Genomic DNA, 26,640 nt, shown 5'->3' with positions numbered 1-26,640 from the left:
CAGGGATGACCTAGCAATGTACCGAAGGGATTCTTGCTTTGGATGAGAAGTTGGGCTAGAATTCACTCTGAGGTTCTATGATTCTGTGCAATGACTGACTAGTATTTTTGGGCTTTTCATTCTGTTTACTCAGTGGTGGCAAATAAATGGTTTGAGCAAAATTTACAATCTGGTGTCACTGTCAAGTTTTTTGTCTCAGGGAAGCTGCCACACTTCAAATCTGTGTTCCCATACATTTCTGTTGCTGGATTGAACTCTGAGCAATAACTTGTTCCTCTCTGAAGAAATAGATTGCAAAGGGCATATAACACCCTTTTCATGGATCATGAGGGGGTAGAAATGGATATTCTGTTTCAGTGTGACAGAGGAAGCATTTGAATCTTTAGGCCTCTTGACCCCTATCTTCCCAGAGGGGAGAGAATACAACAACAAATCATTTATGTTTGCCCTTAGGGGAGAGGGGGTGGGGAATCCTTTACCTCTGAACCTCCATACTCATCCCCCAGGAACAGTCAGATGTCAGAGCCCCTGGATCAGGCCAGCCGTCCAGATTGTTAACGCAGATTGGCCAGCATTTCACACAGAGGGCCAGGACCAGCTGTCCAAGGGCATCATGGTTAGAACTAGCTTCCAGAAACCCCTGATCATTTTGGAGCTTATAGCCAAATAACCGAAGCCCTACTTTTGATCATGTAACATTTTGGAAATCAAGGTGTTTCAGAGGGCATCATTTCCAAAAAGATGTATATCCAGGATTTGAATAATTTTCTTTTACCAAAGAAGACCAGAAGACCAGAAATGGTTATTCCATTATACATATTTTTGTGTTAATTCAGTACATAATTTTAAAAAAAATAAATTTATTTATTTTATTTTTGGCTGCATTGGGTCTTGGTTGCTGTGCTTGGGCTTTCTCTAGTTGTGGTGAGCGGGGGCTACTCTTCATTGTGGTGCACAGGCTTCTCATCGTGGTGGCTTCTCATCGTGGTGGCTTCTCTTGTTGCAGAGCATGGGCTCTAGGCACGCAGGCTTCAGTAGTTGTGGCTCACGGGCTCTAGAGTGCAGGCTCAGTAGTTGTGGTGCATGGGCTTAGTTGCTCTGCAGCATGTGGGATCTTCCTGGACCAGGGCTCAAACCCTTGCCCCCTGCATTGGCAGGTGGATTCTTAACCACTGCACCACCAGGGAAGCCCCTCAGTACATAATTTACCTATATATTTGTTGACTGAATTAAAAATGCACAAGGTGAAAACTGTGAGTTTCAATTTTATGTGGGGGCTTACTGAAGACTGTAGCCCGGGAGACAGCCTCTCAGATAGCTCTGAGGAACTGCTTTGAAGAGCTGGGGGACAGGTCAGTAGGTATGTGATTTTGGAGAAGGGGTACATGCAGTCAAGCACACATCTTGGTAGAAAGTTGCTGCCAGTCACGAGGAACATATGTCTTAGTTAATGGTTTTAGTACTTTTCTAATTATGGGAAGATGCAAGAAACTGAGTGCATAAAATATCTAACTATCTGAAGGCCTGTTCTGCCAGTTTTCCCAGAGCACAGAGTGACTCATTCCTAATTCTGTTCCGAATCCTTTCAGCGTGTGTTGAAGCTCAATGACTGCAGTGGCTAATCCTTGAACTGGGTGGCAAGGGACCTTCTTTAGTTGACATATCTTACTGGGAAATTTTAAACTAATGGGAACTGTATGCTCTCTGGTCTTCATGTGAGTTGTTTCCAAGGCTAGAAGCAAAACGTGTTTCTCAAGCAAAACATGACTGAGTGTGTGAGTGCAGACCCCCAGGCCTAACAGATCAATAAATAGCTATGTTATATGCTGCTGTTTCAAACCTACACGTCAATATTAAGTTGCATTTTTGGGCAGCCAATGGCAGTGAATTATACGGTTTTAATCTTTCTGCATTTATGTCTTGTCCCAAAGTAAGCATGCTGCTTTGACAGTTAAAAAATCTGTTCACACTTGTGTTATGGATTTGGGGAAATTTTAATATATTGAAAGACAAAAATGTTTCAAAATTCTGTAGATTGCTTATTTGTTTTTGGTTGCAAGAGGAGTACAGGATCTTATCTTCGGTGCGTATGCCACTTTCAGGAAGCTGGGAGAGGAGGAAATGGAAGTAAGATCTGTTGAGTGTCTACTCCCTTTAAGGCAGGACTTTTATCCTCATTTTCTCACTTAATCCTCACAATTCCCCATTTCCTACATTAAAAAAAAAACCCCAAAAAACCCCCATGAAGATTGGAGAGGTTAATATATTGGTCAAGGTGCACAGAGTTTGTAATTAAGGAGCGCCAGTTCGAACCTAAGTCTTGCTCCTTCCAAGGCATATAGGTCTTTAAAAAAAATTTTTTTGTCCATCCCTCCCCCACCACCTTGGCAACCATGTCTGTTCTCTACGTCTGTGAGTCTATTTTTGTTGCATAGATAAGTTCTCTTGTGCCATATTTTAGATTCCATATAAAAGTGATATCATATGATGTTTGTCTTTCTCTTTCTGACTTACTTCACTTAGTATGACAATCTCTAGTTGCATCCATGTAGCTGCAAATGGCATTATTTCATTTTTTTGTTGGCTGAGTAATATTCCATTGTACATATGTACCACATCTTCTTTATCCATTCCTCTGTTGATGGACATTTAGGTTCTTTCCATGTCTTGGCTATTGTAAACAGTGCTGTTATAAACAGGGGTGCATGTATCTTTTTGAATTATAGTTTTGTCTGGATATATGCCCAGTAGTGGGATTGCTGTGTCGTATGGTAGTTCTATTTTTAGTTTTTTAAGGAACCTCCATACTGTTCTCCATAGTGGCTGCATCAGTTTATAGTACCACTAATGGTGTAGGAGGGTTCCCTTTGCTCCACACCCTCTCCAGCATTTGTTATTTGTAACTTTTTAATGATGGCCATTCTGACCAGTGTGAGGTGATACCTCACTGTAGTTTCGATTTGCATTTCTCTAATAATTAGCGATGTTGACCATCTTTTCATGAAGGCACATAGGTCTTGATGTGTAAGTCTTCTTTGTGTCTTTTCCCAAACCGTGCATTCTTTTCTTAGTGAAAATTTCTAAAATAGGTCTTAAAATAGCCTTTGTTGCCAAATGTTTGGCAGTGCCTTGGTCTTTTATTTTTCCCCATTCTCGGTAGAAATAGGAGTTCTCTCTTCCCTAATTGAGCCTCAGGATGGCATATGTTTGCACATCTTATGCCCATTGGACTTGTAACTAGAGCCCCATTTTCACCTGGGCCTGACCCTCCTGTTTCTCCAGGTGGGTGACAGTAGTGAGAGAGGACCCAGCTCATCTCAGAGGCCCAAGAAGAGCATTTTTGAATTGACCTAAATGTATCAAGCTTCTTATCCCTGTTGGATTTGGCTACCAGGTGGGTTGTTAAGTGAGAGCAGGTCCCAGAGTGAGTTCTGCTGTGTAACAAACACTTGTATTAGGCAGAAGGCACAAGAGCAGTCATACTTTCTGTTCCTGAAAGCTCAGGGAGGTCCCAGCTCTCTGTCCCTGGGGCACATTGACAAGTACTTGCAGGAGCAGAAGGACCACCTCCCCACCAGGCAGATCAATGGTCAGGGGGTGGAGGAACCTTCTGGGGAGCCTGCAGCTGCTCTATTTCTTAATCCACATGGTGGTTATGTCAGTATTTGCACATGAAAAATGTAAACTTTCATAGAGTTGTCTGTACACTTCAGATTTGTTCACTTGGGGGGAGCTTCAAGATGGCGGAAGAGTAAGATGTGGAGGTCACCTTCCTTTCCACAAATATATCAGAAATACAACTCTGTGTGGAACAACTCCTACAAAACACCTACTGAATGCTGGCAGAAGACCTCAGACCTCCCAAAAGGCAAGAAACTCCCCACGTACCTGGTTAGGGCAAAAGAAAAAGGAAAAACAGAGACAAAAGAATAGGGATGGGACCTGCACCAGTGGGAGGGAGCCGTGAAGGAGGAAAGGTTTCCACACACTAGAAGCCCCTTCGCGGGTGGAGACTGCGGGTGGCGGAGGGGGAAAGCTTCGGAGCCGCGAAGGAGAGCACAGCAACAGGGGTGCGGAGGGTTAACCGGAGAGATTCCTGCACAGAGGATCGGTGCCGACCGGCACTCACCAGCCCGAGAGGCTGGTTTGCTCACCCGCCGGGGCGGGCGGGGGCTGGGAGCTGAGGCTCGGGCTTCAGTCGGATCCCAGGGAGAGGACTGGGGATGGCGGCGTGAACACAGCCTGAAGGGGGCTAGTGCACCACGGCTAGCTGGGAGGGAATCCGGGAAAAAGTCTGGAGCTGCCGAAGAGGCAAGAGACTTTTTCTTGCCTCTTTGTTTCCTGGTGTGTGAGGAGAGGGGATTAACAGCGCTGCCTAAATGAGCTCCAGAGACGGGCACGAACCGCGGCTATCAGCGCGGACACCAGAGATGGGCATGAGATGCTAAGGCTGCTGCTGCCGCCACCAAGAGGCCTGTGTGCGAGCACAGGTGACTCTCCACACCTCCCCTCCCTGGAGCCTGTGCAGCCCGCCACGGCCAGGGTCCCGCGAAACAGGGACAACTTCCCCGGGAGAACACACGGTGTGCCTCAGGCCGGTGCAACGTCCCGCCGGCCTCTGCCGCTGCAGGCTCACCCCGCATCCGTACCCCTCCCTCCCCACGGCCTGAATGAGCCAGAGCCCCCGAATCAGCTGCTCCTTTAACCCCGTCCTATCTGAGCGAAGAACAGACGCCCTCAGGCGACCTACACGCAGAGACAGGGCTGAATCCCAGGAACTGTGCGAACAAAGAAGAGAAAGGGAAATCTTTCCCAGCAGCCTCAGGAGCGGCAGATTAAATCTCCACAATCAATTTGATGTACTCTGCATCTGTGGAATACCTGAATAGAAAACGAATCATCCCAAATTGAGGAGGTGGACTTTAGGAGCAAAGATATATATATTTTTTTTTCCTTTTTCTCTTTTTGTGAGTGTGTATGTTTATGCTTCTGTGTGTGGTTTTGTCTGTATAGTGTTGTGTTTACCATTTGTCCTAGGGTCCTGTCTGTCTGTTTTTTTTTTTTTCTTTCTTTCTTTTAGTATAGTTTTTAGCACTTGTTATCATAGGTGGATTTGTTTTTTGGTTTGGTTGCTCTCTTCTTTCTTTTTTTTTATTTTTAAATTTTTTAAATAATTATTTTTTATTTTAATAACTTTATTTTATTTTATTTTATTTATTTTATCTTTTTCTTTCTTTCTTTCTTTTTTTCTCCGTTTTATTCTGAGCTGTGTGGATGACAGGCTCTTGGTGCTCCAGCCAGCCATCAGGGCTGTGCCTCTGAGGTGGGAGAGCCAAGTTCAGGACATTGGTCCACCAGAGACCTCCCAGCTCCACGTACTATCAAACGGCGACAATCTCCCAGATATCTCCATCTCAACGCCAAGACTCAGCTCCACCCAACAACCAGCAAGCTACAGTGCTGGACACCCTATGGCAAACAACTAGCAAGAAAGGAACACAACCCTACCCATTAGCAGAGAGGCTGCCTAAAATCATAATAAGGTCACAGACACCCCAAAACACACCACCAGAAGTGGACCTGCCCACCAGAAAGACAAGATCCAGCCTCATCCACCAGAACACAGGCACTAGTCCCCTCCACCAGGCACCCTACACAACCCACTGAACCAACCTTAGCCACTGGGGGCAGACACCAAAAACAACGGGAGCTACGACCCTGCAGCCTGCGAAAAGGAGACCCCAAACACAGTAAGTTAAGCAAAATGAGAAGACAGAGAAACACACAGTAGATGAAGGAGCAAGATAAAAACCCACCAGACCTAACAAATGAAGAGGAAATAGGCAGTCTACCTGAAAAAGACTTCAGAATAATGATAGTAAAGATGATCCAAAATCTTGGAAATAGAATGGAGAAAATAGAAGAAATGTTTAACAAGGACCTAGAAGAACTAAAGAGCAAACAAACAATGATGAACAGCACAATAAATTTAAAAATTCTCTAGAAGGGATCAATAGCAGAATAACTGAGGCAGAAGAACGAGTATGTGACCTGGAAGATAAAATAGTGGAAACAACTACCACAGAGCACAATAAAGAGAAAAGAATGTAAAGAATTGAGGACAATCTCAGAGACCTCAGGGACAACATTAAACACACCAACATTCGAATTATAGGGGTCCCAGAAGAAGAAGAAAAAAAAAAGGAACTGAGAAAATATTTGAGGAGATTATAGTTGAAAACTTCCCTAATATGGGAAACGAAATAGTTATTCAAGTCCAGGAAGCACAGAGAGTCCCTTACAGGATAAATACAAGGAGAAACACGCCAAGGCACATATTAGTCAAACTATTAAAAATTAAATACAAAGAAAAAATATTAAAAGCAGCAAGGGAAAAGCAACAAATAACATACAATGGAATCCCCATAAGGTTAACAGCTGATCTTTCAGCAGAAACTCTGCAAGCCAGAAGAGAGTGGCAAGACATGTTTAAAGTGATGAAAGGGAAAAAACCTACAACCAAGATTACTCTACCCAGCAAGGAACTCATTCAGATTTGACGGAAAAATTAAAACCCTTACAGACAAGCAAAAGCTAAGAGAATTCAGCACCACAAAACCAGCTTTACAACAAATGCTAAAGGAACATCTCTATGCAGGAAACACAAGAGAAGGAAAATTCCTACAATAACAAACCCAAAACAATAAAGAAAATGCTAATAGGAACATACACATCGATAATCACGTTGAATATAAATGGATTAAATGCTCCAACCAAAAGACATAGACTGGCTGAATAGATACAAAACCAAGACCTGTATATATGCCGTCTACAAGAGACCCACTTCAGCTCTAGGGACACATACAGACTGAAAATGAGGGGATGGAAAAAGAGATTCCATGCAAATGGAAATCAAAAGAAAGCTGGAGTAGCAATTCTCATGTCAGACAAAATAGACTTTAAAACAAAGACTATTACAAGGGACAAAAAAGGACACTACCGAATGATCAAGTGATCAATCCAAGAAAAAGATATAACAATTGTAAATATTTATGCACCCAACACAGGAGCACCTCAATACATAAGGCAAATACTAACAGCAATAAAAGGGGAAATCGACAGTAACACAGTCACAGTAGGGGACTTTAACACCCCACTTTCACCAATGGACAGATCATCCAAAATGAAAATAAATAAGGAAACACAAGCTTTAAATGATACATTAAACAAGATGGACTTAATTGATATTTATAGGACAGTCCATCCAAAAACAACAGAATACACTTTCTTCTCAAGTGCTCATGGAACATTCTCCAGGACAGATCATATCTTGGGTCTCACATCAAGCCTTGGTAAATTTAAGAAAATTGAAATCCTATCAAGTATCTTTTCTGACCACAACGCTATGAGACTAGATATCAATTACAGGAAAAAAATCTGTAAAAAATACAAACACATGGAGGCTAAACAACATACTACTTAATAACTAAGAGAGCACTGACAAAATCAAAGAGGAAATCAAAAAATACCTAGAAACAAATGACAGTGAAAACATTATGACCCAAAACCTATGGGATGCAGCAAAAGCAGTTCTAAGATGGAAGTTTATAGCAGTACAATCCTACCTCAAGAAACATCTCAAATAAACAACCTCACCTTACACCTAAAGCATTACAGAAAGAACAAAAAAACCCAAAGTTAGCAGAAGGAAAGAAATCATAAAGGGCAGATCAGAAATAAATGAAAAAGAAATGAAGGAAACAATAGCAAAGATCAATAAAAGTAAAAGCTTGTTCTTTGAGAAGATAAACAAAATTGATAAACCATTAGCCAAACTCATCAAAAAAGAAAGGGAGAAGATTCAAATCAGTAGAATTACAAATGAAAAAGGAGAAGTAACAACTGACACTGCAGAAATACAAAGGATCATGAGAGATTACTACAAGCAACTCTATGCCAATAAAATGGACAAATTCTTAGAAACGCACAACCTTCCGAGACTGAACCAGGAAGAAATAGAAAATGGGAACAGAGCAATGACAAGCACTGAAATTGAAACTGTGATTAAAAATCTTCCAACAAACAAAAGCCCAGGACCAGATGGCTTCACAGGAGAATTCTATCAAACATTTAGAGAAGAACTAACACCTAATCCTTCTCAAACTCTTCCAAAATACAGCAGAGGGAGGAACACTCCCAAACTCATTCTACGAGGCCACCGTCACCCTGATACCGAAACCAGACAAAAATTTCACAAAGAAAGAAAACTACAGGCCAATATCACTGATGAACATAGATGCAAAAATCCTCAACAAAATACTAGCAAACGGAATCCAACAGTACATTAAAAGGATCATACACCATGATCAAGTGGGGTTTATCCCAGGAATGCAAGGATTCTTCAATATATGCAAGTCAATCAATGTGATACACCATATTAACAAATTGAAGGAGAAAAACCATATGATCATCTCAATAGATGCAGAGAAAGCTTTTGACAAAATTCAACACCCATTTATGATAAAAACTCTCCAGAATGTAGGCATAAAGGGAACTTTTCTCAACATAATAAAGGCCATATATGACAAACCCACAGCCAACATCGTCCTCAATGGTGAAAAACTGAAACCATTTCCACTAAGATCAGAAACAAGACAAGGTTGCACACTATCACCACTATTATTCAACATAGTTTTGGAAGTTTTAGCCACAGCAGTCAGAGAAGAAAAGGAAATAAAAGGAATCCAAAGTGGAAAAGAAGTAAAGCTGTCACTGTTTGCAGATGACATGATACTAAACGCAGAGAATCCTAAAGATACTACCAGAAAACTACTAGAGCTAATCAATGAATTTTGGTAAAGTAGCAGAATATAAAATTAATGCACAGAAATCTCTTGCATTCCTATACAGTAATGATGAGAAATCTGAAAGTGAAATTAAGAAAACACTCCCATTTACCATTGCAACAAAAAGAATAAAATACCTAGGAATAAACCTACTTAAGAAGAGAAAAGACCTGTATGCAGAAAATTATAAGACACTGATGAAAGAAATTAAAGATGATACAAATAGAAGGAGAGATATACCATGTTCTTGGATTGGAAGAATCAACATTGTGAAAATGACTGTACTACCCAAAGTGACCTACAGATTCAGTGCAATCCTGTTCAAACTACCACTGGAATTTTTCACAGAAGTAGAACGAAAAAATTTCACAATTTGTATGGAAACACAAAAGACCCCAAATAGCCAAAGCAATCTTGAGAAAGAAAAACAGAGCTGGAGGAATCAGGCTCCCTGACTTCAGACTATACTACAAAGCTATAGTAATGAAGATAGTATGGTACTGGCACAAAAACAGAAATATAGATCAATGGAACAGGATAGAAAGCCCAGAGATAAACCCACAAACATATGGTCACCTTATCTATGATAAAGGAGGCAGGAATATACAATGGAGAAAAGACAGCCTCTTCAATAAGTGGTGCTTGGAAAACTGGACAGCTACATATAAAAGAATGAAATTAGAACACTTCCTAACACCAAACACAAAAATAAACTCCAAATGGATTAAAGACCTAAATGTAAGGCCAGACGCTATCAAACTCTTAGAGGAGAACATAGGCAGAACACTCTATGACATAAATCACAGCAAGATCCTTTTTGACCCACCTCCTAGAGAAATGGAAATAAAAACAAAAATAAACATATGGGACCTAATGAAACTTCAAAGCTTTTGCACAGCAAAGGAAACCATAAACAAGACCAGAAGACAACCCTCAGAATGGGAGAAAATATTTGTGAATGAAGCAACTGACAAGCATTAATCTCCAAAATTTACAAGCAGCTCATATGGCTCAATATCAAAAAAAAAAAAACCCAATCCAAAAATGGGCAGAAGACCTAAATAGACATTTCTCCAAAGAAGGTATACAGAGTGCCAACAAACACATGAAAGAATGCTCAACATCATTAATCATTAGAGAAATGCAAATCAAAACTACAATGAGATATCACCTCACACCAGTCAGAATGGCCATCATCAAAAATCTACAAATAATAAATGCTGGAGAGGGTGTGGAGAAAAGGGAACGCTCTTGCACTGTTGGTGGGAATGTAAATTGATACAGCCACTATGGAGAATAGTATGGAGGTTCCTTAAAAAACTGAAAATAGAACTACCATGCAACCCAGCAATCCCACTACTGGGCATATACCCTGAGAAAACCATAAGTCAAAGAGAGTCATGCACCACAATGTTCGTTGCAGCTCTATTTACAATAGCCAGGACATGGAAGCAACCTATGTGTCCACTGACAGATGAATGGATAAAGAAGATGTGGTGGCACATATATACAATGGAATATTACTCAGCCATATAAAGAAATGAAATTGAGTTATTTGTATGAGGTGGATGGACCTAGAGTCAGTCATACAGAGTGAAGTAAGTCAGAAAGAGAAAAACAAATACCGTACGCTAACACATACATATGGAACCTAAAAAAAAAAAAGAAAAAAGTCATGAAGAACCTAGGGCCAAGATGGGAATAAAGATGCAGCCCTACTAGAGAATGGACCTGAGGATGTGGGGAGGGGGAAGGGTCAGCTGGGACAAAGTTAGAGAGTGGCATGGACATATATACACTACCAAATGTAAAATAAATAGCTAGTGGCAAGCAACAGCATAGCACAGGGAGATGAGCTCGGTGCTTTGTGACCACCTAGAGGGGTGGGATAGGGAGGGTGGGAGGGAGGGAGATGCAAGAGGGAAGAGAGATGGGGATATATGTATGTGTATAACGGATTCACTTTGTTATAAAGCAGAAACTAACACACCATTGTAAAGCAATTATACTCCAATAAAGATGTTACCAAAAAAAAAAAAAGAGTTCACTTTACTGTATGTAAGTTATGCCTCAGTAAAAAATAAGGGAGGAAATAAATTATTGTCCTTAGGTTGTTCACAGTCTGTGAGCAGGGAAACTATTGTATTTTGTTCAAAGCAGTAATCCTTTCGAGTTAGAGGTTGTCTGTGGAAGGATCACTGGGAGGGGTGAAAGCACCAAGGGTCTTTCATGTATACCTGCTTCATCATCTACTACACCCCTGGGTCCATGACCTGGTCCCTGGCCAGTGTCTGTCTCCCTGCAGGGCTTTCTCTTTGCCATTTTACTTAGTCAGCTAGTTGGAGTAGACGACACCAGACTTCCATGTGACGCCCCTTTGTCAAGGTCTTCCCTGTGGTGACGCCCCCAGGCCAGCCTGCAGGGTCCCCTAGGTTGGACACAATAGATGCCTCATTCCACGTGACTGCCTTGCCTCTCCAGTACCTTAGTCTTGGGCTACTGCTGCCTTCATTCTTTTTTCTGCCCTGTTTTAAGCATATCCTTTCCCTAGAATTTGACTTCTTTTGCCCTTTAAGCTGCCCCTGGTAATTTTGACTGAATTTCTGATAAAACTAGGCAGGAAGGTTCTGGGGGATGAAACAGATATATTTCCCTAGGCATAATCTTTTTTTTTTTTTTTTTTTTGTGGTACGCGGGCCACTCACTGTTGTGGCCTCTCCTGTTGCGGAGCACAGGCTCCAGACGCACAGGCTCAGCAGCCATGGCTCATGGGCCCAGCTGCTCCGCGGCATGTGGGATCTTCCCAGACCGGGGCACGAACCCATGTCCCCTGCATCGGCAGGCGGACTCTCAACCACTGCGCCACCAGGGAAGCCCCCTAGGCATAATCTTAAACTCATCTGGGGATGGATGTGGGAAGGGCTGTAGATTCTCACCCTTTCTTTTCCCAGAAGAAGAAGAGACAGGGGTGAGGGTCACAGCAGGTGGTACCTTAAGAGGCCTTAACTCAAAGTACCAATTTAAATGAGTATGGGATTTAGCCTATTCACAGCCCTGGCCTTTGTGTCCGTTGCCTGTGATGTGAAATTTGGCAGGGTTAAAAGATGACGATCATTCTTTTAATCAACTGCCTCTAGGAGAGGACTATGGTTTTTCTGTTCTGACACAGTTTCAGAATTCCCGTGACTCTTACTTTATGGCCCAAATGCTCTTTTTTGTCCCTTCTGCACATGTCACACACCACCTCTCAACCCATGCTCTCATTGTCAGAATCTCAGCCTTGAAACAAAACAAAACAAAAACCTTCCACACACAAGCAGAGTCCCTTTGTTGGTATTCCTCATCCACTGTGGAACCGATTGTCATAGCAATGGCTGTCCCCACAGACATTTCATCATTTGGGGTTTCCATCAGGTGTTTCCTTTTTTCTCTTTCTTAAACAGCAACCGCCAACACTGCTATTAAACAAACTATGAATATAGCTTAACAGCCTCTCTTGGCAGTTTTTAACTAGACTGCATTTGCTTCTAATTTCAGGTACAGTTAGTCATGCCTCATAAGTAAAGCTAACTTTAGGAAGATGCTGGTGTTGGTTTGCTTTTAGTCTTATTTATTGTTGGATTCAGTACATAATGAATACAGAGTTTTGTGTGTGTGTGTGTGGCGGAGGAGGGGTGGTTCTATGAAAGCAACGTGGGAATTGAGTTCTATGCCTACAGGTACCTTAATTTTATTTTCTGAAATTTTGTTATTTCTCCGCATTGTCTTGGTTTTAGTTTATGGCCTTAGCATGCTCATTATTTAAGAAGTGTTAGTGAAAGGCATAGGAGACTTAAGTACTTAATAATTAACCAAAAGTTTGATATAATATTTAACCAGCTGGTTCCCGGACAGCTGTATAACATCCTTCTTTTAAACTTAGACTATGTGAACACTAAGAACCAAATGAATTAGATATAAACGTTTTTATTTTATTGTTGTTAACATGCTTGGGAAAGTTGTAGAATTTACTTAGTGTGTCAAATAAAAGTCTGAAGGCAAAACCTAAACATGTTAGTCACCCTTAACTCGGGGCTGTGGGTAAAGGCAGTGGTTCACCCCTAAAGAGCTACAGGGGTGGCAGCCCAGCCGACTACTTGTAAATGTAACCAGATGAGGCAGGTACCAAGTTTGGCTACTCGCTGCTCGAAAGGCCAGAACTCAAGAGATAAGTGTTGGTGGAAAAGGAAAATTTGCTTTATTCAGGAGGCCGGCAGTCTGGGAAGGTGGTGGACTAATGTCTTAAGACCATCTCCAAGGTGCCAGTTAGGAGACAAAGGTCTTAAAGACAGTGTGAATGACAGGGCTGCAGGGTACATGACCAGCTCGTGCAAAATCCTCGGATTGGTTGGCATCAAGGTGAAGTTTTGAGCATCATCCATCTTCCAGTTTCAACTGGCCTGGGGTCTCCGTGCTTGAGGTCAGCAGTTTTCATTTGGTGAGGGTCTGCTTCCTGTAGAAACAACTCAGCAATGTGTCAGGCCTTTATATCTTTCAAGGAACTGGGAGTGCAGTGACTGCTGATTTATGGTCTAAATTGTTACCAGTTTCCTGGCACAGCAGCTATTCTTTGTTTCTACATCTTCACATTTCCTAATCACTAACTCTTGAGCCAGCCTTTTGAGACTCAGGGGAGACCTGGGAGACTAAGCTTTTCAGTATAAACAAGAGGCAGGCAGAGGACATAGGGAGTGGGGTCTGTCCTGAGAAGGCTCCATAGGCTCTTGCTTTGTTACTTTGATGCTCCTCACTGCTGAGGAGGCACAGCTGCAAAACAAGAAAGGGAATAAAGTCTTGGATAGAGAGGTTAATCATAAAGTCAGCAGAGAGACTCAGTTTCATAAAGGGGTCTCTGCCAATGCCCTGGTCAATCCCCTTCTCCACCAGAGATCCTTGCCATCTTGGAGATCCGTACTGTGCTGTAGAGAGAATGCAGCATTGCCTCTTCAAAGCTGGCTTATGATGTGCTCCCTCCTGAGTCTTCCTAGTTCAGTTCCTGGGTTCTCTTAGGTCCCAAAGATGGGGCAGTAGCTGTTATCACCAGACCTGGCCATCAAAGCATGCTAATTTCCAGCACCAAGCTTAAAGGCCTGGGACCTAGCCTGGATTCAGTCTCTTGCCAGCTGCATGACTGGGCAACTGACTTAACTTCTCAGAAACGTGGCTTTTTCCTCTGTGAAATGCAGATAATACCCATCCCATCAGACTTTGACTAAATGAGACACTGTGTGTGGGAAACCCATATTATAGTGCTTGGCAGTAAGTAGTATGGACTCAACAAATGATCATTGATTTAATTACTAATATGTTAATAGATGGCATGGAAAATTCTGCTTTCCCCCATAGTTTTTGTCACATAATGTTATAGTTTTTTTTTTATAAGATGTCTCCAGAAACCTTTGGTAGAACAAATTACACACCTCTATCCCCCAAAAAACCAGAAAGGGATTTTTTTTTAATTGTAGTAAAATGCATAACATAAAATTAACTGTTTAACCACTTTCAAGTGTACAATTCAGTGACATTTAGTACTTTCACAGTGCTGTACAACCATCACCATTATCTAGTTCCAGTACATTTTAATCACCATTAAAGGAAACCCCATAGCTAGACTCCATTCCTCAAATCCCCCAGCCCCTGGCAACCACTAATTGGCCTTCTGTCTCTATGGATTTGCCCACTCTGGATATTTCATATAAATAGAAACATACACTATGTGGTTTTTTTGTGTCTGGCTCCTTTCATTTAGCATAATGTTTTCAAGGTTCATTTATGTTATAGCATGTATAACAGAATGAATAATAATCCACTGTGTGAATATGCTGTTTTAGTCTGTTTGGGCTGCTATAACAAAATATCACAGTCTGGGTGGCTTATAAGCAACAGAAATTTATTCCTCACAGTGCTGGAGGCTAGAAGTCCAAGATGAGTATGCCAGCATGGTCAGAGGGCCCTCTTTGGGTGGCAGGCTTATCACAGTACCCTCCCATGGTGGGAGGGGCCAGGAAGCTCTGGGGTCTCTTTCATAAGGGCAGTAATGCCATTCATGAGGGCTCTGCCCTCAGGCCCTAACACTTCCCAAAGGCCCCACCTCCTAATACTACCTCATTGGGCATTAGGATTTCAACATATGAATCTGGGTGGAGGTGGCAGTTAGGGGGGAGGCGTAAACATCCAGACCATAGCATATACCATATGTAGTTTATCCATGCATCAGTGGATGGACATTTGGGTTGTTTCTACCTTTGACTATTGTGAATAAATAGCATTGTGGTGAACATACTTGTACAAGTTTTTGTTAGAATACTTGTTTTCAGTTCTTTCGGGTATATACCTAGGAGCGGAGCTGCTGAATCATATGATAATTCTCTGTTTAACTTTTTAAAAACTGCCAAACTGTTTTCAACTACGGCTACACTATTTTGCATTCCTAGCAGCAATGCCTAAAGGTTGCAGTTTCTTCCAACACTTGTTATTTTTCAGTTTTTTGATTGTATCTATCAGGGTTGGTATGAAGTGGTATCTTGTGGTTTGGGATGGTTTTTATAGTACAGATTTTGTATGTGACTGGACTCAAATTTTCTTACTCACGTTCTTAAGCCTATTATATTGCAAAGTTACACGAAAAACTGCCTATACATAATTTCCAATAAGAGATAGGTATAATGTGTCTTTTCCTTCACAGCCCCTGATGTGAGTAACCATTGTGGCTCTGTAATCTGTAGTGTAGATAAACCACTTGTGGGCAATCAGTGTTAATTATAGATGATATCTGATGCCTTGTACCTTCTCTCTAATTCTTTTCTTTTTGTTTTAGGGATTTCCTCTGGGTCATCCAAAATGCTTTTAAAACATACTGGATAAAAGCTGAGCCACCTGCTTGTGTCGGACTGCCATACTCTGTGCTCCACTGTCTTCTATGGCATTTTGACTACATCAAGGCCAAGGACCTGCTGTTCATGATGAGTGATGAGAAGAGCCTTGGGGTGTCCCCCAAATTGGTCTCACCTTCAAGGAGCACAAGTAGTTGCTCTTCCAAGCAGGGAAGTCGACAGGTAAAGTTTAATGCAAATTTTAAGATGCAAATTTAAATCAAGAAGTTTGCAGATTAAAATCTGTACATTTACTTGGGAACTCCTACTTCTCAGTTTAAGAGCATTTGCTTTTAGTCATATCTTAATTATCTAAGAAGAGTAAATTTTAGATAATTTTAATAATGCAGCTCGAGAGCCTACTGGATGGGAAGAAATATATTTGTCTCTTTGGATTATTTTACTCAATCGTTGCAACTGTCCTTCAACACAGGTATCGATATTCCTGTTTTCTCCGTGAGGAAGTTGAGTCAGACCAACTGAGTTATCTGCCCAAGGACACATGGCTGGTCAATTAAGTGGCAGAAACAAGAAACCAAAGCTCATTCTGTTTGACTCCAGAGCCCACACTTTCCTTTATACCCTACTAACCAAAACAAAAAAGCTAACAATCACTTTTCCAGTAATTATAATATCCTCCCGCCCTCTTCTTCCTTCACTTTACCAAACCTTTTATGACAGCTTCCAGCCACAGAATGCCCTGTTATAACTTTGGGTCTCACATGCTTTACTTCTCTAACGGGCAAGGGAAGCAAGTCAACAGAGAAGTGGTCAAAAGGAGTCAAGTAGGAAGAAGAAAGAAGTGAAACAAAGGACTGAATAATTAACTCCTAAATAACTCTCAGCTAATTATATGTTGCTCCTTGATTTCCTTTCTAAAAAAATCTCTGTTAGCAGAATTTGCTGGGTTTAGATCCATGGCAGTAAATGCACATTACTTATTATAATTCTTTCATCTTCAGTTAAGTCAAAAGAGAGTGGGCTGCCCAAAAGCTGTGGGTTTACAACCGAAGTGGTCTCGGAGCCTTTTCAGTGTCTGCTGGCTGTGTTGGCATTGCCTTTCCTCCATGGGACGCGCTGGCCTAAATTGGCTCTGAGTCCTTGGTTCCAGATTGGAAGCAACAGTCAAGCAGCCTCCCACCTCAGGCAAGTCCACACATTTATGACGCATCACCACGGGTCTTCCGCTTCCAACGTTGCCTGGGACAGGGAGCTTGCCACCTCTCAATACTGCTTCATGGCATTAGAATCTATAATTTTAGACAAATTAGATTTTGCCATAGGGACATTTGGGGAGCTCTCCAAGATCTCCCCTGAGGGGTTGGGAAGAACAATTTTTTCATCACTGCTATCACTTCCTTCTGGGATTAAAAAAAAAATGACTAAGGTTACTCCTTGGCTAACATATCATGGCTCCGCGGGAGTTCTAGTTTCATGAGGGTAGTTAATCTCACCCACTTTGTCAGCTTTCCACGGGGGTGTTTCTCTCCCTAAGCCAAAAATCTGGTTGGGATTAGAGCCGAGTATGTGATCTTCCCCCAGCCCTTTGCACTTAGTAGCATCTATTGCCATGTCCTCCTTGGATAAAGGGAGAACACATGATTCATTCAAACAGCCAGTGCTTATAACACCATAGCAACTGGAGCAGTGCAATGAATGAAATTCTAGGACTGAATACCATAGAAACTTTTTTTTGATGTATTATTTGAAATTGATTGATTTGGTTTTCACAGAGCTTTTATTTTTGAGGTTACATCATAAAGAGTAAGAGGAATGTGCTTGAGGCCTCACCTTTTTTCTGACTTAGAATGGGTTGGTCATTCAGCCGTTCATTCGTCAATTGGTCATCTTTTATATTTAGGATCTCTCACTTTAATTTGCAGGTAATGTTGCTTTATACACATAAACACTTATTTTCCCTCTGTGCCAGAGAAGATGGAGAATTTAATAAGTTCATTCCAGCTTTAGCCTGAGTCTAGTTATAAGGCCAAGTTTAATTTTCAGGAACCATTTTCTTATTCAATCCATTTTCCCATCCTTCTATCAAAGAAAAGTGTTTGGTCACAGGACTGGCTCAGCTTTTCTCTCTGTGTTGTCCACCTTGGCAATCCATGTCCATCCCACGTCACACACTGTCCCAAGACTGTCTTTTAGTTTCTGAACGTGCCACAGAGGTACAGGGACCTTGGAAGTTCTTACTTCATGGCTCTTAGGGGACACAGCCATATCCAGGGGTCTCTTGGATGCTAAATGTAGCGACCATGCTGTGTTTCCAGTCACTTTGCTGGAAAGTACAAGTTCACCATTTAAAACTTCAAGATTTATATAATTTATTTAATTTGAGGAATGTTCAAATATAACCAATGAAGATAATCTGTGCAAAAACCTACTTGTTTTTAAAGCTCCAGATTAAAGTCATTTTTAGGTTGTTCTATGCATTCCATCTGGAGGAGATAAGTCTGATGTTAAGTTTATTGGCCATCTTCCTTAATGCTAGTTTTTCTCACACACTTTGGAATTATAGTTTAGGGGGCCATCTTGAGCTTGCTTTCCCTGTGTCCTTTCTCTGCACTCACCTGTGATTTTCTGTTACCTACTTCCTACCTCTGATGACCCCAGCCCAGAGCCAAGTCTGATATTTGCAGCTGGAGCCTCTGTTCCACATCAACCAGGAGTATGTAAGAGCCACCACCAGGCCAGTGTGCAGCATGGCCAGGTCCTGGTTGTGAGACTGTCTGCATCAACCTGGATAGGCAGATTTTTTTTTTTTTTTTTTTTTCTTTTTGCGGTATGCGGGCCTCTCACTGTTGTGGCCTCCCCCGTTGCGGAGCACAGGCTCCGGATGCGCAGGCCCAGCGGCCATGGCTCACGGGCCCAGCCGCTCCGCGGCATATGGGATCCTCCCAGACCGGGGCACGAACCCGTATCCCCTGCATCGGCAGGCGGACTCTCAACCACTTGCGCCACCAGGGAGGCCCTAGGCAGATTTTTAAAGCCTCCTTTCATCATGGTGTGGGGCTTCCCCCTCCACATTCTCTGATTTCCAACAATAAGCTAGCTCAGGTCCCAGCCTTTTCCTGGGGATATTTGTAGCTTCATTAGCCCACTGAAGTAGGACTCCTGGACGCCTCTGTCTGCAGTATCCTTTGCATTTCTATTTTGTGTCTTATCCATGAGATATTGAATCTTGTTTTGTTTTTTTTACCAAATCACACAGACATATCAAAAAAACCCCTACATGTGTATATTTTTATATATTTTTGCTGTTTGGAGCTCGTGAGGTGACAGGGAAGGGGCACTAAATGCATAAGCTTACGGTACAACCTTGGCTGAAAGACTTGGTCTTCTGGAGTCATTTTTGTTTAAATTCTCATCCACCATTGCCAGGTGACATTGGTTCTCTGGACTCTAGCCACACTGGCTTTCTTTCACTTCCTCCCACTGAATTTGCCCTTGTCCTTGTTTCTTGAACTGAACTTGAGCTTGTTTTTCCTATCCCAGAGCCTCCTCATGTAAATCTCTAGAAGCCCTCATTTATGTGTGGATACTCCCTTTTCCAAATATCTGTGTTAGAAGAGCTTGCTTCCTTAATGGACAAACTGATGAGACCTGGGTGTTAAGTGTGATCTGTGTTTTTCATTTCTACAAATTGAACCTAAGACACAGTTTACAACTTACAGCCTTGAACACCCGAGGAGAAGGGTGCTGTCATCTTTTAACTTAAATACTGGGGCCTTTGAAGTTTTAAATACACTACGCCTCATCTTGTCAATGTGGAAACAGCCTTTAAGTATAATTTTATCAAGATAATTTTAGGAGGAGGGTATGCCTAGTGATTAGAGCTTGAACTCTCCAACCTTGCTTCCACTCAATAATTAATTCTGTAACCTTAAACTCTCTAAGCCTCAGTTTTCTCATCAATAAAATTGGAATAATAATAGTTCTTTTCTCATACGATTATTGTGAGGATTAGAATTAAAGTATTTAATGTAGGGTCAGACTCATAGTAGGTGCTGAGTTAATATTAACGTTTATTTTTATTATTATAGTTAACATTAATTTGAATTTCATTCCTATATGTGGAAAACCTAAATTTTCATAATGAGTAGTTCTACTTTTTGCCCCCAGAAACTTTTGCAGGCGTCATACGTGTACCTACCCATACCTTGTTAGTGTTGTACAAAGGTCCACAAAACTATACAATGTATATATGAATGTATACTGTAAAATGTATCTTACTTTATACATATTAACAAAGTACTTTTAGGGAAGAATGTAACAGAATGTTTAATATATGAGCTACATTTGATATCTTTTTTTTTTTTTTTTTTTTTTTTTTTTTTTGCGGTATGTGGGCCTCTCACTGTTGTGGCCTCTCCCGTTGTGGAGCACAGGCTCCGGGCGTGCAGGCTCATCGGCCATGGCTCACGGGCCTAGCTGCTCCGCGGCACGTGGGATCTTCCCAGACCGGGGCACGAACCTGTGTCCCCTGCATCGGCAGGCGGACTCTCAACCACTGCGCCACCAGGGAAGCCCTACATTTGATATCTTGAACATAGGACATAACCTGTACCTAAAGCAAGTGGAAAAAGTGTTAAATTTGTTTATTTGTTTGTTTATTTTGTTGTGTGAGATCTTAGTTGCAGCTTGCATCTCTTTAGTTGTGGCACGTGGGCTCCTTAGTTGCGGCTCACTGGCTCCTTAGTTGCGACACGTGGGCTCCTTAGTTGTGACATACAAACTCTTAGTTGCAGAATGCATGTGGGATCTAGTTCCCTGACCAGGGATTGAACCCGCACCCCCTGCATTGGGGGTGCGGAGTCTTATCCACTGCACCACGAGGGAAGTCCCAGGCGTTAAATTCTTATCCCATTCTGTTCTGCTGGGTTTTGTCCTTGCATGAGTGTCCTTGTATGTCCTTTCCCCATGCATTCACCTATCTATTGGTAGTAGCTGCTTAGAGCATTGTGTTGAGAAGGATTCTTCAGTTGAGTCTGGGTTCAGTGGGAAAGAGTGCCATGTTTTCAGTAACGGCTCATGGGCATACACAGGGTGAGTGGCAGCATGGGTGCCACATTTGTCACCCCTTAGTGATATGAGAGGGCTGAAATAAAGAGAGAGCTGCTACAGTCTTTATATTCTGCTGTTGGAGGAACTTCTGGCAAGTGAAGTTCACCTCAGTTCTCCATCTTCTGCTTCCTTTGCAGGGATGTCGTGAGAGAAAATTTAGTATTTTCACTGGCTAAAAGCCATTGAAGCTCATTGGAGAAAGGTCCTCTGTAAATTTAAGAAACAATTACTGATGAGCTCTCTTTACTTTGGCAAATTCTGGAGCCAGAAGTGAGATGTCCTTGTTTCAAGAACCCTGATACTCTGCACAAGAAGTAGATCTCTTTGAAATAGACCATCCTTTAGATATAGCACCTTTACTGGATAGGAATCTATTCTCCTTGCAGGAAATCTCCAACTAAAGGAACCCAGCTTACACAGAGAATAGGTTGTTGGTCCCTTCTGACTGTCTTCATCACACCCCATTCCTTGTAGTGTTCTAAGTCAGTCTTTGCTTCACTTTTCTTCCCCATCCCAGGCTTTGGCTCAGCTATCCCCTTTAGCTAGATTAAATCATATGAAACGGTTCTGCCCTTTTGAATTTTGCGATTTTCTTGAAAAGAATCTTCATTTATTGCTTTAGCCCTTTAAAAATAACTTTTATAAAAAATAATATATGCTCTCTATAGATCATTTGCAACATACATGCAGTCTATGTGAATTGCAATACTTTAAAGTGGCTGCTTGATAGGTCAAATAAAGTGAAGCTGAGAATGCCCGTTGGTTGTGGAGGTCATTGGTGACATTGCCGAGTGGTTTCCTTGGAGTGGTGGGCATGAAAGTCTGGTTTAAGTCCGTTCATGAGAAAATAAGAACAGAGGAAGAGGGTACCCCAGTTCTGCCAGGGACCAGACAGGAGTTGAGAGAGGCCTTCACAAAAGTTCTGTTAGGGGACCTTGAGTTTGGCTAATGCCATGCCTAACACAGCCCTGTTCTCTCCTCTCTTTTGATTAATTCATTGGTTTGAAAGAGTGTGTGGTTCTTTGAGTCCTGGGTCCTATTTACACATCTTTTGAGCTCTCACGGCACTGGCACGGGGCTTTGCACATGGCAGGTGCAAATTACTGGGCTGAATTTACTGCACACCAGCAGCAAATATCCCTGTATCGAGGGCAGGTTGAAATGCATGGGCAGGTACATGTGGGGAATGGGAACAAAAAGCCACAAATTCCCCAACTCCCTCACTCTGGTGACAGACATATGAGGATTTCAAAAAACGAACAAAGACCTCTCCATTTGAGTTTTTCCTGGCAAATGATGAAATCCCTAAATACTTTCTAAACCTGGGGTCTCCAGACAAACTGCTCTGTTGGAAAGTGTGGAACAGAAATAATGACTGTCTTTGTTTTAACTGACCTGTATTCACACTGGCTCTGCTTTTTGCTAGCGGGATGACCTTGCCATGTTATAGAAAACCTCTCAGTCTTGGTTCTTCAGCTGTGAAATGTAGATAATTTTGCTTCCTTTTGAAAACTAAATGAAATAATAAATACAGAGTACCTAGGCTGCACATGGTAGACATTCGGTAAGTGTGGATTAAATGAATGAATGAATAAGCATGTGGTTGCTAGGTAGAAAGACTGCAATTCACAAAGCTCTATACGTATATTAAGTAGGTTAAGGGATGTCTAAGTGGGAGAGAGAATTGCTATTTCAAAACCTGTAAAATATGAGTAATTTCCTCTTTTTTCCCACTGCCCCTTACATTTCCTTCCTAGAACTTTCCAGGTAACACATTTCAGAAGCCAGATTGTGCTAGAGATGAATGAATAGGTTTTGTCTTTTTTGAAAGAGTTCTGTATGCCCTAATTTTTATGTCTTCAACCAATATCCATTGAGAACCTATTAGTAAGAGACCATGAGCAGGGAGATGTGAAGCTACTAAGGATAGGACAGCTGAACACATCACTACAAATAAGAAATCAACTTTGCTTGGGAAGACTGTGGATTGTAAAGAGAGCATGGCTTCCATTCTTTATTTTAAATTTGCTGTGTAAGTCAGAAATCTGGAACTGAATCCTTCCAAAATAATTAACAAGTGCTTCTCTCATTATTGCAGGGGATTTGAAATGGAGAGATCTATTGCTATGTAAGTCTCCATACAATTATGTAATTTATTCTTGTCACCCTCTTGTCCCTGGGGCAATCTGAGGTGGCCTTTGAGCTCTCCCAGGGTCACCTGATGAGAATTTATTTATGCAGGCTCTTAGATTATGCTGTACTCCAGGGAGCCCAGGGTGGTTCTGGGCTTGCTGCCAGAACCCGTAAGACACAGGAGTTGAATGGGAGAGAATTTGCCAAGAAGAGTGAATTAAAGCTATAATGTTCAGGTGTTTATAATTTCAGCTCTCTAGGTATTGAAAATATGTAGTTCCATTTATTTCTTTTAATTCATTGTGTCTTTAGACACTGAGATTTACCAGCTGCCTTTTGTAAGTATGGGCTGAATAAACACCACAGTAAAGACCCGTCAAGGAAGAGTGGCTTGGGAATGCCATGACTGTGTCACATTGTTCTATGATGGTCACAGAAAATAAAAGGCAACGAGCATGAAGTTGCTTGAGAGCCAGATAGCCTGAGTTTAAATCTTGGGCTGTCTATAAGCTGTTTGACCTTGGGCAGGGTCCTTAATCCCCCTGTGCCTTGTGTCACATTAGGTTGTGACAGTTGCTTCAGTTAGAAGAGAGCCAGCACGTAGTGTTATGTAAGTGTTAGAAGCAGGAGCCCTCAAGCAGTACCACATGGTGACTGCTTCCCTGTTTCATCCTTTCAGCTGCGAGGCTGGTGGCACTGTGCAGAGGCAGACGGCTTGGCTTCTGTCTAGGCTGCTCTGAAAAGGGTCAGCAAGGGACTCTGGAAGTTAACAAGCATCTGATAGCACCTTTACAGCCCATAAGATCCTCTCCTACTCTCCTTTGGAGTCTCAAAACAATCCAACGAGGTCTGTATTTTTTCTACACTTTAGAAAGAAAACAGGGCCCAATTAACTGCCAGTTTAGAGCCACACAGCTAAGAAGTGGTAGAGGTCAGGCAGCCATCTATTTGAAGAACACTAGGTTTCTTTAGATGCTAGAAAGCTTCTTTAGACGTTAATTCAAGTTCCATGTGCCCTATGTACAAATGATTGTTGTTCAAACAAACCTCCAGAAGCCAACACTCTGTGAATGCAGGGGCAAGAGTAACACAGATGAGGGAAGCAGCCATAAGGATCCCCCAGGTCTGTTTGTTCAGAGCTGTTATTTTTCTGGTGGCTCCAACAGAGAAAAATAATTAACTATATAGTTCCATCTTAGTTTTTCAGATCCCCCCCCTTTCTGAGCCTTTTACTTCTCCTTACTGCCTACCTTTTGGTCACACCTATGGTTGTGACATTATGCACTGAAAGTAGGAAGGGCAAAGACCCAGCACTCAATTCTCAATATATTTCTACTCTGAGTAAGCCTCGTAAAGAAAAAACCAAACATTTGATACAGGAAGAAATGAAAACTTCAGCTAAAATGATGTATTTGAATTGTCAGGGTTTCCTTGTCACTTTGCATGTCTACAAATGACAGCTGCCTTCCACACTCTGAAGAGCACAAGAAACCAAACTCTTAAAACACTTCTGGAAGTTACTGATCCATCCAAACTGTTCTGCAGTTCCAGAATAACACCCATAGCAAATATATTTTGGTGGGTTTTAGAAACACTAGTTTGATAGAAACTACGTGGATACCTTAAGAGAATCAGTGTATTTATTCACGGTTGGCATTGGCCATAGTGCAGGATACAGGAAGGCAGAACCGATTCAGATGCTTTTGTTGAGAGCACAGCTTACTAGCTTTGCAGTTACTAGATGTTTTTCTAGGAGCTATAGATGCAAATGTGAACCAAAGTGACTCAACAGTTCTTTCCCAGGGAGGGGAAAGTCTGAGTCTACTTCAGTGATGTGATGCTATTAAAATATTGATACTAAAGGCCGAGAAGTGACAGTGTAAGTAGGACCTAGGCAAAACAGGAGACTTCCCTGGAATAATCTGACATCTCTCTAAGGTCCTCTACACCCTGGCCCTACCATCGAGTCCAGCTGTGTCTCCCTCTGCACCTCTACACAAGCTCCCACCACAACCAAAATCACCTCCTCTCTATTCTCACTCCAGATGAGTCACTTTCCTGGCAGTCTCTGGCCTAGTGGTTTCTCTTGCCCTGTGTAGTAGGCTGAATGGTCCCCCCACCCCCAAAGATATATCTACATCCTAGTCCTTGGAACCTGTGAAGGTTACCTTATTTGGTAAAAGATGTAATTAATTTAAGAATCTTGAGATGAGAACATCCTGGATTATCCAGGTCAGCCCCAAGTTCAGTGACTGGTGTCCTTATAAGAAACACACAGAGAGAAGACAGACATGGAGGAGAAGGTGATGTGTGTGAAGACGGAGGCAGAGATCTGGGTGATGGGAATACAAGCCAAGGAACGCCAAGGCCACCAGAAACCGGAAGGGGCAAGGAACGCTATTATAGACTGAATGTTTGTGTCTGTGCCCGCCCCACTCCAGTTCATATGTTGAAACCCTGACCCCCAGTATGATGACATTTAGAGGTGGGGCCTCTGGGGGATAGTTAGGTTCAGATGAGGTCATGAGGGTGGTGCCTTCATCCTGGGATTAATGCCCTTATGAGAAGAGGACAGATGACAGAGCTTCTTGCTCTTAGGTGTGGAGGAAGAGCAGACAGCGAGAAGGCAGCTGTTTACAGGCCAGGGAGCGGGTTCTCACCAGGAACCGAATCTACTGGCACCTTTATCTTGGACTACCCTCCCAGTCTGTGGTATTCGTTACAGCAACCCAAGTTAAGACAAACACATTCTCCCTTAGAGTCTCTGGAGGGAGCATAGCCCTGCTAACGCCTTAATCTTGGACTTCTGGCTTGCAGAACTGTTAGAGGATAAATTTCTGTTGCTTTAAGTCACCAACGTTGTGGTAATTTGTCGGGGTAGCCTCAGAAACCCTGCTTCTCACACTGTGTCAGTTTTTCTTCATATCCCAGTTCAAGTCATTTCGCTAAGGTGGATCCAGCCCTATGTGAGATTGTGCCTACCCTGGAACCGGAGTCTGTAGCAGGTTTATGTGAGACTCGCATTCGGCATTTACAAGTTTTCGACCGTGTGGTGTCTCTAATTTTAATGTACGTTAACTTTTTGAAGGCCAACATTTGGTTTCACATCTTTGCATCTCCAGTACCTATATGGTGCTAAGCCTTAGACCTTTGAGTTAGAGACTACCCTGTTAAATAGAAGCTCAGTTATAACTAGAATATAACCTACATAACACAAAACCCATTCCTTTTTTGATTCATGAGGCTCTCCGGGATCTTAATCTGTTGCTAGGTTCTCATGATGAGAACCAGTTATTCTTATAGAGAGGTGAAAGAAAGTCACTGATGATTTGGATCAAGGATAAGGACGTTTATTGTGCTAAACTTCTGCCACCTTCTCCTATGATTTTTAAATCGTATATGCATTAATTAACCAGAATGTACCTCTACTTTGATTGTAAATTTCAATTAGCTCTGAAAAAATAGCTTTGAATGCACTGTAAGAGAGAGTACTGTCATCAGCTAGCATCATCCAGCAATGGGGTGGGTTTTCTTGAGGAGCTGTGGTTGTCCTGTGCTTGGACTACAAAAGTGTTATATCTGAATACAGAGAGTCAGTGATTCTCACCAGGGCTCAGACGCCAAAGGGCAGAGCTCTATGATATGCCAAAAAAGGTATGATTTTTTTTTTTAAATTTAAA

At 42.0% G+C, this 26,640-nt stretch overlaps 2 protein-coding genes across 6 annotated transcripts in view; both read left to right on the top strand.

Moving 5' to 3' along the window:
• Positions 1–26,640, top strand: part of OSBPL3 (oxysterol binding protein like 3) — a 200,992-nt gene that overhangs the window by 94,988 nt on the left and 79,364 nt on the right. For 3 of the 5 annotated variants that reach the window (XM_082631947.1, XM_082631943.1, XM_082631944.1), the window contains one exon: positions 15,703–15,940. In XM_082631947.1, coding sequence (XP_082488073.1) covers positions 15,845–15,940 — 96 coding nt within the window. In that variant the 5' untranslated portion in view covers positions 15,703–15,844. Of the gene's footprint in view, positions 1–3,282; positions 3,395–15,702; positions 15,941–26,640 lie in introns of all 5 variants that reach the window. The other 2 variants (XM_082631946.1, XM_082631945.1) reach the window with 1 other exon arrangement.
• Positions 1–26,640, top strand: part of LOC309810144 (uncharacterized protein) — a 184,409-nt gene that overhangs the window by 94,675 nt on the left and 63,094 nt on the right. The window lies entirely within an intron of this gene.

Source organism: Mesoplodon mirus, assembly GCF_964341445.2.
Source record: "Mesoplodon mirus genome assembly, chromosome: 9".
Lineage (NCBI taxonomy): Eukaryota > Metazoa > Chordata > Mammalia > Artiodactyla > Ziphiidae > Mesoplodon > Mesoplodon mirus.
The sequence above is the reverse complement of the archived record's forward strand: the minus strand, read 5'-3'. Positions and strand labels throughout refer to the sequence as shown.